A 12,950-nucleotide genomic window follows, 5' to 3' on the forward strand; every position below is an offset into this window, starting at 1 on the left:
AAAAAAAAAAAAAAAAAAAAAAAAAAGAGAGTGCAAAGGTCTTGAAAGTCCCCTGGCATTCTCTCTTGAGAATTTGTATTCCAGCATTGATAGCGATCAGCTGAAATACTTAAGAACTCTCTTAAGAACTTCAGAAGACTATCATCATCTTTGCTGGGTTTTGAAGGAACTGTCTTTGTTTGTTTGTTTGTTTTTTTCCCTCCCATTGACAGCAGACATAGTTTGAACTCGAAGCAGATGCTGCAAGGTCTCTCTCATCTAACACAGTCCTACCATTCCATGCTCCTGGACTAGTTACTTTATTAACCCTGAAAGAATAAAAAGGCTAAGTTAGCCTTGGCAGCATTTCAACTTTCAGTGCAGAAAGTTAAAACAAACACCACAAGGCTTCTCTATCTGATATTCAAATAATTCTGCCAAATAGTGTGTGTGTGTGTGTGTGAGAGAGCATGTGTGCAGCTTTTATAAAACATGCAGTTAAGTAGTTTTGTGAGTGTGTGTGTGTATACATATATATATGTATGTATTGATTGATTGATTGAATAAAATGGCTGACAATTCTCATCCAGCATATTGTTTTCATATAATGGCACAAAAAAAATCTGGTTTTGTTTCAACAACTTCCAAACAAATATCAACTCAATGCATTTAATATAATGTGCTAATTTCTTCATATTATAAGACATTCTTTCTTAGTGAAATTTTGTAGATGGAAACTGTATGGAAGCCTGTCATATATATGTATATACAAGAGGTGAAGGTGTGGCTGAGTGGCAAGAAGTTTGCTTCCCAACCACATGGTTTTGGGTTCAGTCCCACTGTGTGGTACCGTGAGCAAGTGTCTTCTACATCCTTGGGTTGACCAAAGCCTTGTGAGTGGATTTGGTTGACAGAATCTATCTGTGTGTGTGTGTGTGTGTGTGTGTATGCGTTACGGTCTCTTTGTCTTGACATCATGCGAGTGTTGTAATTGAGTATCACTGTTATGGCAGCTGTGTCATTCCTTTCCAACCATTGACAACCATTGATTTAGTCTAACAATGCAACCCCAGCGCTTTTTAAATCTAGTACTTTTGTTGAACTGCTAAGTTACAGAGATGTAAACAAAACAACATTTGTTGCCAAGTGGTGGGACAAATACGAACTTGATATACAACAGGCTTCCATAGTTTCTGTCCGTCACACTGTGGGACTGAACCCAAAACCACAGGGTTGCAAAGCAAGCCTCTTAACCACAAGCAGACATCATGCAATAGTTGTAAATGGGCAGTGCTCATTTCTAATCTGTAAAAACAGGTGTGGTCATGTTTGGAAACAGGTGAAGGTTGGTGACAAGAAGAGCATCCAACTACGACCTCATCAAATTCTATCTGACTCATGCAAGTATGCGAAAGAGGATGTTACAACTATGACGATGATGATGATGACAATATCTACACTATGTTTCGTTTGATTTTGTCTTTGATCAGCATCAATCAGGTGTCAAATCTATGGATGTGAACAAAGCACCGGAACGGCTTTTGAGCATGGAGCCTTTCTCACGAGATGAAAGGCAGTAGTAGCACTTTTATCTACCATGCCACTGATGTTTGTACATCTCTAAAAATAATGTTAATAGTCAGAGAACAATTATTGTTGTGTAGTGAAGCGTCCTTTGAAGAGGATGGGTTTAATGTCATCACCTGGGGTATGTGGGTGTTAGTAAAGAGGTGTGTGTGTCAGCCTTTATCTCTTTTAAGATAAAGGCATCAGTCACGATTATTATTATTATTATTATTATTATTATTATTATTATTACTATTATTATTACTACTATTATTACTACTACTACTACTACTACTTAGACAGTGAACTGGAAGAGTCGTTAGGGAGTTGGACAAAATGCTCGGAAGCATTTCTTCTAGCTTTACACCCTGAGTTCAAATTCTGCTGAGGTCAACTTTCATCCTTTCATGATCAATACATTAAGTACCAGTCAAATATTGGGGGCTGATGTAATCGACTTACCACCCTGCCCTCCTCTTAAATTTCAAGCCTTGTGCCTATAGTACCAACAATTATTATTTTCCACCAAGGTCATCAAATTCTACCGAGGTCAGCTCTGCCTTTCATCCTTTCGGGGTCAATAAATTAAGTACCAGTTGCATACTGGGTTTGATCTAATCGACATCCCCTCCCCACAAAATGGCTGCCCTTGTGGCAAAATTTGAAACCAATATTATTATTATTATTATTATTATTATTGGTGGTAGTGGTATTAGTAGTCATAAAAATATGAATAAAAAATAAATAGAAAAAAAATGACAAAAAAAAAAAAAAGAAATCATAGCAGACATGTTTTTTTGAAAAACTAAAAATGCCAAGAATTGGCAGCTTCCCGTAGAATCTCAGAGAACAGGGTGTGATTAATTTGTTGAGTCATACCTGTCTTTGTCTTGGGTGAATGTTAATACTCAGGCCGGCTAGTTAGCACAATTGCAGAAACAGGCAATCTGTCACTGAATTCCACATCACGTGTGTGTGTGTGTGTGTGTAAAACGAAATATCTTCCCTTTCTTTCATTTTCTTGTTGGAATTATATAAGCATGAGGCATAAGCAGAGGTCTCCTGTGTATGTAATCAGGTTCCTGTAAAACTATTTAAATGACAAGCGAGCATATAGCTTCTTCTTTCAAAAAAAAAAGGGGGAGGTGTATATATGTATGTGTGTGTACATGCGTGTGTGTGTGTATATAGATATATATATATATACACACATATAAGTATATAGACATTTGTGTATATAATATATATACATGTATATAGATGTGTTATATATGTGTGTGTGTGTGTGTGTGGCATGTAACATGTGTAATATATATATATATATATATATATATGTATATATATATATATAAGTTTGTGCATGAGTGTGTACACACACACACACACACACACACACACACACACACACATTTACTTGACGAGAGGAAACACTTAATTAACCAAGTGGGCCTAAATTTTCTTGAAGTTGTTTGTGAAAGTTGCTAAAGAAAGGAATGAGTTCAAATCAAATTTTTATATAAATGAATAACAGACTAATGAATTAAGTGCAAAAAAATAAAAATAAATAAATAATTAAATTCCAAAATATCCAGTATTATTTTAACAAAGAATTAAGATTAAATTATTAATTAATATTTTATTTAAATTATATTCTTTTACTTCCCAACCACATGGTTCCGGGTTCAATCCCCCGGCATAGTATCTCTGGCAAGGTAAGTGGTTTCTACAATAGCCACAGACTGACCAAACTCTTGTGAGTGGATCTGGAAGATGAAAACTGAAAGAAGCCTGTTGTGTGTGCGCGTGCGTGTGTTATTGTGTCTTTGTGTTTGTCACCTACCACTGCTTGACTACCAGTGTTGGTTTATTTATGTCCCTGCAACTTAGCAGTTCAGCAAAAGAGATCACTTGAATAAGTACCAAGCTTAAAAAGTAAGTATCAGGGTTGATCTGTTTTTGGCTAAACCCTTCAAGTAAGTGCTCCAGTATGGCCACAGTCCAATGAATGAAACAAGCACAAGACAACTTCCTACTTAATCCTACTTAATCCTACTTAATCCTACTTAATCCTACTTAATCCTACTTAATCCTACCAACTTTACATAAAAACAAGTCAAGCTAAGCCATTCAACAAGTTACATTCAATAAAAAAAAAAGCCTAAAAAAAAAAAAACAGGAAATATTTTCCTTTTTTATTTATTTTTGAAATGCTTGGTGTTTTTGGTTTCTTTCTATTTTACTTATTTATTTATTTATTTATTTTTGTAGATTTGTGCTTCAATTAATTTTTGAAGTAATTATGAACTTGGAGGGAATTTAAACAAAATAACTAACTTTTTCAAGATTAAACTTCCTTAGACAAGTTCTTTGATATTATGTTGGGAATAAGAATTCAATTATGGTAGGGTCCTTGTACACATTTTAAACACACATACACTTATTTTATTATCCTTTTTTTGACAATTATAATTACAGTACATTAATTCAAGTATAGTAGAGTTCTTACAGCCATTTTGGACAAACAGGCAGGAAGAAAGAAAGATGCCAAGGGCTGTGCCAAACAACAACTCCTCATCAACAAAGCTGTCCTCAAGGAAGCCAAACAGCATCACTGGAACCTGTTGATTGCATTGCTGGACTATGAAAAGGCATTTGATTATGTTCCCCAACCATGGATATTACAGTCTTAAGCCTTACCAAGGTTCCAACTGCTATACTTAATGCCATTAACAGACTGATTACAAAGGTAGTACTAAGGGTCGATGAACATGTTAAGCTGACAGATCTTCATGGCTGGACGTAAACGTGCAGATGCATGTTTAAAACTGACCAACTGAGGCCTAACAAAAGCAACAACAACAACAATTAACTGATTATTGTCAAGTTAACGAGGAATCTACTAATTAGGCACTTAACCTGCAAGAAATAGTAATCAAATATGTCTTGAAATCGTGCTCAGCCATCTTGAAAAAAGAAATTTCTCTAATTACTACTAATAGCACCTTGCCATTAGTTGTAATTACACGTCCATGAAACGCATGCTATTGATACCATGGAAACCAGTCAAAAAGAAACAGGTATTTATGTTGAAATTTAAGAGATATCTCCTTGCTTCCCCAGCCTCCATACACGTGCACACACACAAGCACTGGCAAAAGTAATTGAGGATCTTTAAGGAAAAAAAAAAAAATCAATAATTATTTATAAAATAGAGACAAGTCTAGCAAAACAGTATCCAGTTTTTCTTTACTGAAGTACTTTTATTCACTGAAGTAAGAATAGTTAAATGCCTTACCCAAGGGTATAAGGTATTGCCTGTGGCAAGATTTGAACCTCTCTCTCTCTCAGCTAAGTTGTTAAGTACCTTTAGTCAAGTGACAAAAGTATAAAGTAATAACGCTCTCATAGGAGACTGGCAACAGTATCCAGCCTTGCATGGGTTTATAAAAAGTATCAGGAAAAGGCACAGAGTGTATACTGTGTCCCTATGCAAAATTTGGGTTACTTAGGGGCAGAACTGTGGCCTGCATCTTGGAACAAGTGTAAATTCATTCATAATTATATATTGGTGGTTAACAACAGATGAGGGTTCTGCAATTTCTTGCTGAATGACCTGCACAAATGATTTTATAGTGATCAAATGCTCATGCCACACATTAGCTCATTCTCTCCCTCAAATTGACATTACCTGTACAGTGTGTGTGCATATGTGTGTGTGTATGTATGTGTGTGTGTACACACATGCTTGTGTTTCCTCACCACTACTACCAACTGACGACTGGTGTTGGTTTGTTTACATCCACATAACTTAGCAGTTGAGCAAAGAGAAAGATAAGTACCAGATTTAAAAAAACAAAAAGTTCAGGGGGTCCATTTTGTTCAACTAAACCCTTCAAGTTCGTGCCCCAGCATGGCCACAGTCCAAAGACTGAAACAAGAAAAAGATAAAAAACAAATATGGGATTAGAACATTTTCAGTGGTTAACGAGCTACACTGTGTTGGATTTACCTCTTCTACCTGCTGCTGCCGCTAAATTGTTTTAAGATTTAGATAACGAGGTTTTGGCCATACTGGAGCTGAACTGTGTTTCTATTTAGCCTGAATCTAATTTCACTGGCTGGTTCATTTCGTAGGTGTGACATCTGTCGATCACTCAGTTTGATATTCTGCATATCAGATGAGTGTGTGTATGTGTAAGTGTACAAGTGTGTATGTGCTTACATTCCACACTTGAGCAAAACAGTGGTGTTACATTGACATCCCCAGTTAACAGATTGTCCTGAAAGTTTGCACTTTTGAAGAGAAGAGGAATAAACAAATCTCTTGAAAAACAGGCAAAAGTTTATTGACAGGAAGGACATCCAGTTGCAAAATAATGCCCCACTTAATAAGTATTTGTCCAAACCATGTTAGCATGGGAAAATGGATCGATAAATGTGTACTCTGTAAAGGGATTGGCATTAAGAAGGGCAGCATCCAGCTGTCGGAACCATGTATAGACTGACAGTAGAGCATCATGTAGTCCTCTGGCTTGCCAGCCCCTTATCATGCTGTCCAACCCATGCCAGCATGAAAAGCAAACATAAAAGAACAGGGGTGGTCGTCTCAGGTAGACTGATTTTGAAAGGGTTAGAACAAACACAATGGAAAGATAAATCATAAGACCAGGATATATTTCTGTTGAAATACATTCCCTCTTTTTCAATGAATTCCAGAAATAATGAAAAATTTAGTAAAATATCTTTGTCATAATTAAGCTGGTACTTGAAATATAAATGAATAGATTTTGATAAAAGCTCTTAATTTAAATCACTTTAACCGTTTTGTTAGATTTCTGTTGAAACACTCTGCCTTGGTTTCAACTAATTTTGGAAATTATTAAGAATTTAGTAAAATAGCTTTGTCATTATTAAGTTGGTGCTTGGAGCATAAATTAGTATGGAATTTTGACGAGAGTTTGTAATTTAGATAATTTTAAAACAGGAAGTTTGTATAAACCTACCTGGGTTCAGGTAGGTTAGTATTGGAAGGGTTAATCAGTGCAAGTTCACATTTCAAAATATTTTATGTATTGTTTTTATTTTTTTTCTTGAAGGAGGAAATTTCCTTAAAAGAGGGTGACGCGTTAGTGAAATACTACAACAGAAAACTTTAAATAAATGTTTCACTGTAATTGTCTAGCACTATTTTTACACAACAACAGCTGTGGCACAAAGAAAGAATCGAAATAACCGAAAGACTTGATTTTTATTGATTTTAAACTGTCAAATGATTTTCTCATTGATTGCTGTTCCTACATTGAGACTTTCAGCCATTGAGTTATACTTGTTAGTGTGTGTGTGTGTGTGTGTGTGTGTGTGTGTGTGTGTGTGTGTGTGTTAAATGATATCACTATCCTTGTCATCATTTAACATCCATTTTCCATGCTAGCATGGGTTGGACAGTTTGCCAGGAGCTGGTAAGGCCACAGACTACACCAGTCTCCACTGTGTTTCGGAATGGTTTCTATGGCTGGATGCCATTCCTAACATCAACCACTTTACAGAGTGGACTGGGTGCTCTTCATGTGGCGCCAACACTAGTATTTATTACACGATACCAGCACCAGCATGTGTATATATTGCGTTAGTTGTACCATTCGAATGGTGCAGGGGCCCACTTGCCATCGGGCAATTTGGCATGTGGGCCCTTGCAGCATTAGAATCCATATATGGGGGTCCGTGTTAGTATCTAAGGGGCCCATCCCCTCAAGTTTGAGAATTCTTTCATTCACTCCTGAAAAAAATGCATTAATTATTTCAGTTTGGCTGTGTTTATAAACAGTTGAAAAAAATACTTTTAACAAAAAAAACAAAAACTAAATGATAGCATTGTAGTTGCCGGTGGGCCCCCTCGTAGTTGTGGGAGAGCCCCCTTAGTCTCCTGGCAACCAATGTTTTTAGACCCAGTCTGCCACTACATGGATGTGTTTGTAACAATGTGTTGATGGTACTGAGATTGATTTCAATAAAATAACCACAAAACCTGAACACAATAAATACAACCTAATTAATAAACCAGCTGAAGGTCCTCTATGCTTTCACTTGACTAGCTAGAAACAACAGCACAATCTTCAGCGAATCATATCCTACCATCATATAAAAATAGAAAGGACACATTAAACAATGTAGTCTTTTGTATACAGTAAGATGGGAGGGTCATGATTGGATTGCTTCTGATCATAGTGTTTGCTCACTTAGGGCCAAGCTGGAACTGAATACCAGCACTAATATATGTGTGTGTATTTGTGGGGACATGTGTTTGTATTTTGTATGCAAATGTGTGTGTGTGTGTGTAGATATCTGTAGATGTGTGTGTGTGTGTGTGTGTAGATATCTGTAGATGTGTGTGTATGTTCATCTGTGGGTTTGTGAGAAAGATATTTTCACAATTAGCTTTATTAGGATTGGTACCTTATCTATGAATGAGTCTCTAGACACCAAAGAAAATAACCTTTCCCACATGATGCAGAATGCATGGCTGAGGGGTGAAGAAGTCTGCTTCCCAACTAAGTATTCTCAGGTTCAGTCCCACTGTGTAGTAGCTTGGGCCGATCAAAACCTTCAGAGTGGACTTGGTTAAACAGTAACTGAAAGAAGCTCATTGCATATATATATATGTGTTTGTGTGTGTGTTCTTGTTTTGACATCATGCGATAGTTGTAAAAGAGTGTCACTGTCTTACAAGTGGTGTCTGTTGCCAATCTGTCATGAAAGCAAGTCTAGTTGTGGAGGAAACACTACTTTGTTTGGAATCAAGTAAGGGTTGGTGACAGCAGAGGCACCTGACGGTAGAAAATCCACCTTAGTGAATTCTGTTTGATCCACGTCAGCATCGAAAAAAGTGGACATTAAAATGATGACTCTCTTTCTCTTTATATATATATATATATATATATATATATATATATATATATGTATGTATGTAGATGCGTTAACCTTTGTGTGGTAAACATGGAGATTACATATCTGAGCCATGGTTCCATTCAATTGGCCCTTCAGTCAACTCATGTGTCAGCTGTTGTGTATTCTAATTTAGGGCTGACCGAATAAACGGCTCTCTCTTGTCTTATATAAAGGCAGGACATGTGGATCTCTGTAGTCTTACATATACAAACACTAAATGGTCTTGACTGGAATAACTCTGATCATATGGCAAGGTCAATCAAAGCTGATACGGGGTCGTCATTGTTTAAACCACCCCTCACCAACAACAACTCCTGAGGGGACTGTTGCATGGTTGCTCAACCAATTAGAAATAGCAGCCAAATCTTTCTTAAATCAATCATACCTCACTATCTTAAATACAGGAGGGACAAATTACACGATGTATTCCAAGATACAACAGCAAACCCATCCTGCCAAATCTTTGGAATTCTACAACATATAAACCTCCTAGAATGTAGTGACCTCAATTACAACCCCTAATAATCAAAACTTCCTGCATTCTTCACCATTTATCTTACCACAGAGCTGTGCCCTTCTCCTTTAATGATCTTTGCAACTCAGACAGAACTTGCTCACTGGATATTGATCCAACATAAACACACTCAAATCAACCTCCTGTAGATACATCAACTTTATCTTCCCATCAAGGCTCCAAGCTGTATCCCCTAATTTTTTTTCCTTACTCAGTTCTCTCTCTTTCCAGTGACTTCCCTCCCGATTCCTCTCCTTGACTAGGGTTTTCCTTTCAAAAACATCCAACTTAACCTGCAATACTTTCAAGCTAAATTACTTACCCCCTGCAATTTCAGTTATTCCTAGCCCTACAGAAGGGCCTGATAATGTTGTGATTATTTTCCCCACTTTCTGAGAATGAATGGGGAGGGGAGGGGCAATAAGGAAAAAAATACCTACCCCCTAATCCTGTCAATTAATTTTGACCGTAACCCTTAACCACTAGTTTGATGTAGTTGAGACTAGTCAGCTGTTATCTATCAACTAAAACATTACATTATCTACCCGGTAGAACATGTAGTTGTTTTATCAGCTACCCTAGTATCTGCAGCAGTATTATCTACCCCCTAGTACATGTAGTGGTATAGTCGACCCCTAGAACATGTCGCTGTATTATCTACAACTTAGTACATGTAGCTACATTATCTACCCCCTAGTACATGGAGGTGTATTTTCTATCCCTTGTTACATGTGGCAGTATTATCTATTCCCAAGTACATGCTTTATCTACCTTTGAGCACAAGTAGCGGTATTAGCTATCCCCAGTGCATGTAGCTGTATTATGGACTCCCTTAGTACATGTAGTTATACTGTCTAACCCCAGTTCATGTAGCTATATTATGTACCCCTAATACATGTAGTAATATTCTCTATCCCATAGAACATGTTACATTGTCTACCCCCGGTATATGTAGTTGTATTATCCATGCTCTACTCCATGGTTGCATTTTCTACCCCACCACTGAACCTGTCATACCAAGTTTACCCACGATTGCATGATTGTACTATCTACATTCGATTCCACCTAGTTTACCCCCCAAACCACTAATACAAAGATGTATTACCTACCTCTCTCCCTGTCCCCTCCCAACCTAGTCTATCCTTTAATGCACACATTTATTCACAATCTAATTTTTCAATCTAGCCCTTTAAATAAACAGTCTCCCCTACCTTCTCCTCTTGCTTCCCCCTAAATGTTTTCCTACCACGGGATCACAGATGCTGTATATATAAAACATGCTTTTAAATTCTGTCGACCTCAGTGTTTAGTAGTTTTTCTTTTGCCGACAATCTCTGTCCAGCATCCAACACGTGATGAGAAAGTCTACCATGACATCATCATCAGCGTCATCGCCACGCCAACAAGGATTAAAGGAAAAAGAGACTCATTCGGATATGTTTGTCATGCTGTGTGTGAGTTTGGAAATATGTAGAAGGGATATGTGTCAGACGGTGCTTTGAGCTATGCTGGAGAGGCATATTTTGTACACGACAGCGTGATGAGGTGTGGTAGAGGTTACCTTTGTACATGGGTACTACAAGGTGTGTTGGAGAGGTACAGGAGTACAGAAATATTGTGTGGTGTGTAGACGAGGAATGTGTGTGCACACCGGTGCTTTCGTGGTGTGTTGAAGTGATACAAGAATTCAGTGATACTGTGAGGCATGTTGGAGAGAGATATACGTGTACACGGGTGTTGTGTGGTGTGTTGGAGAGGAACATGCATACAACAATGTTGTGTGTTTGTTGGAGAAACACATTTGTGCACGAGTGTTGAGTGGTTCGAAACTTGAAGTAGCATGGAATCCAAATCAAACTGTTTTGAATTATGTGTGTGTGTGTGTGTGTGTGTGTGTGTGTGTGTGTGTGTGTGTGTGTACGTATGTATGTATATATATATTGTTGGTGTATCATATATCTCAGCACAGGGCAGTAATGTATTTATAAGTAGTTAAGTTTATGTCCAGTCATAGACTGACCAATGGTTTTGCACATATATATATATTCGTATACTGGGGACTGTGGAATGGTGCATCAGAAAGGTACATGTATAACACTGGTATCATGAGGTGTATTGGAGTTGGACACATGAACATGGGTGCTGTCTGGTGTCTCAGAGACACCACATTTTGTAAACTGGTACGATGTGGTATGTACATGTGGTGTGTCAAAAAAAGGTACGGGTGTAATGGACCAGAGAGGTACTGTGTGGTGTGCTGGTAAGGTATATGTACGCGCGTGTGTGTGTGTGTAAACTGGTGTTGCATGTTGTGTTAGAAAGGCACATGTGTGAACTGTTGTAGTATGATGTGTTGGAGAGGTGCATATATACACTGCATCAGTGTATGTGCATGCGTGTAAACGTTTATACGAGTGGTGTAAACACGTACGTCATGTTAACAGAATTTTAAGAAACAGAACCAGTCAGAATATTTAAAGTTAGGCTTTCATACAACGAGTACCTCTACCCCTTATATTTAGATGGCGGGGCTAAACAGTCTCTGAACCTGTATAGTAGTAGTTATAGAACACATGTCTGGCTAACTAGGTAAATAAACGTTCGGTTTTGTAAAAGAGCTCATTATTTTAAATTCAAAGCTGAATCTAATAATTAAAATGCACACACATATATACATACATAACGTACTGCAAATACAAACAGGCATGTATACTGCACTCATTCTGAATACCTCATGCATGCATAATACATGGTGCAAACTTTGCAACAGAATGAACACATGGAGACAGTAAAACATGGGCAGAAATAAGAACAGTCACCCACACATATATTATCTATGTAGCGAATAGAGAGAAAAATAATCTATAATTTTAATGTAAGAAAAATTAAAACGATTATATAAATATATATATATATATATGATGGTATGTATATTTTTGAAAGAACATCAAGAGAAAGTTAACAGAAGACATAATGTTTGAAAGAATAAGAAAAAGAAAAGTAACGAAAAACAGAAGCATTAAATTTAAGGTGCTCACCCCATCTGAAAAAATTATAGGCTGAGCCGTGGTTGTGCTTATTTCCTGGACAGGAATGTCCTCTTTAATTTCTTCGTTCAGCGAAGAGGGTGTTGTCACATTGGAGCCGTTGGCAGGGCTATCTGGCGTTTTCTTTTCAGCAGCTGTAGGGACTTGTCTTTTACGCCGGGAATTGTCTCCGAACTGGAGTGATTTGTTCTCATCACAATCGTCAACAACGTTGAACATGGAAGTTTTAACACGGGGCTTCACAGGACTGGATGTCGGCATAAAGAACATGGGTTCCGAAGTGCCATTCTTGGACGGAGTCCCAGACATGATGCGATATTTCCAAGGACACCAAGTTGAATGGTTGAGGTTATGGAAATCGTGGAAGATTCAGTGACTTAAATTACTCGAAAGAATTTTTTTGAGGAAAAAAGTTTTCGTTGAGGTGCTGCTGAGTACGGTTCGTTAAGGACGGAGTGTCAGGACCCGGAGTATAAGTAGCCAATACCAGTAGTGGCAATGGTGGAAGTGGTGTTGGTTGAATCAGCAGCAGTAGAAATGGTAAGGGTAGGAGCAGTCGTAGAGATAGTAGCGAGGGTAGCAGTATTAGTACAAAGCACCTGTAGCAGTACCGTTGACAGCAGCCATACAGCTTAGCTTAGACGGGAGTGCGAACAGTTACTAAGTAAGAATGGCTAGACTGCCTCTGCGAGGGAATCTAGTGGGCCAGTTTGAAATAAAGTTTGTATATAAACAAGGATACGTTTCCGTCGTTTTTCATGCACTCATATCTTCCAACAAGAAATATTATCAATTACTATTTAACCAAAGAAATACATGAAAACATCAAAGCTTCCGACCGAAATCCTTTAACGCTAACCAAAATGCAATATTATGCAGACGCAGGGTGGGGTGGGTGG

At 37.7% G+C, this 12,950-nt stretch overlaps 1 protein-coding gene across 1 annotated transcript in view; it reads right to left on the reverse strand.

Moving 5' to 3' along the window:
- The window catches only part of LOC106870763 (dihydropyrimidinase), a 138,391-nt gene extending 125,811 nt beyond the window's left edge, over positions 1-12,580 (reverse strand). Inside the window, exon 1 of the mRNA XM_052976487.1 lies at positions 12,043-12,580. Within this exon, the coding sequence (XP_052832447.1) occupies positions 12,043-12,360 (318 nt within the window). The 5' untranslated portion in view covers positions 12,361-12,580. The remainder of the gene's footprint in view (positions 1-12,042) is intronic.
- Between the last annotated feature and the right edge of the window lie 370 nt (positions 12,581-12,950).

The sequence above is a fragment of the Octopus bimaculoides genome, chromosome 24 (genome assembly GCF_001194135.2).
Source record: "Octopus bimaculoides isolate UCB-OBI-ISO-001 chromosome 24, ASM119413v2, whole genome shotgun sequence".
Taxonomy (NCBI): Eukaryota; Metazoa; Mollusca; class Cephalopoda; order Octopoda; family Octopodidae; genus Octopus; species Octopus bimaculoides.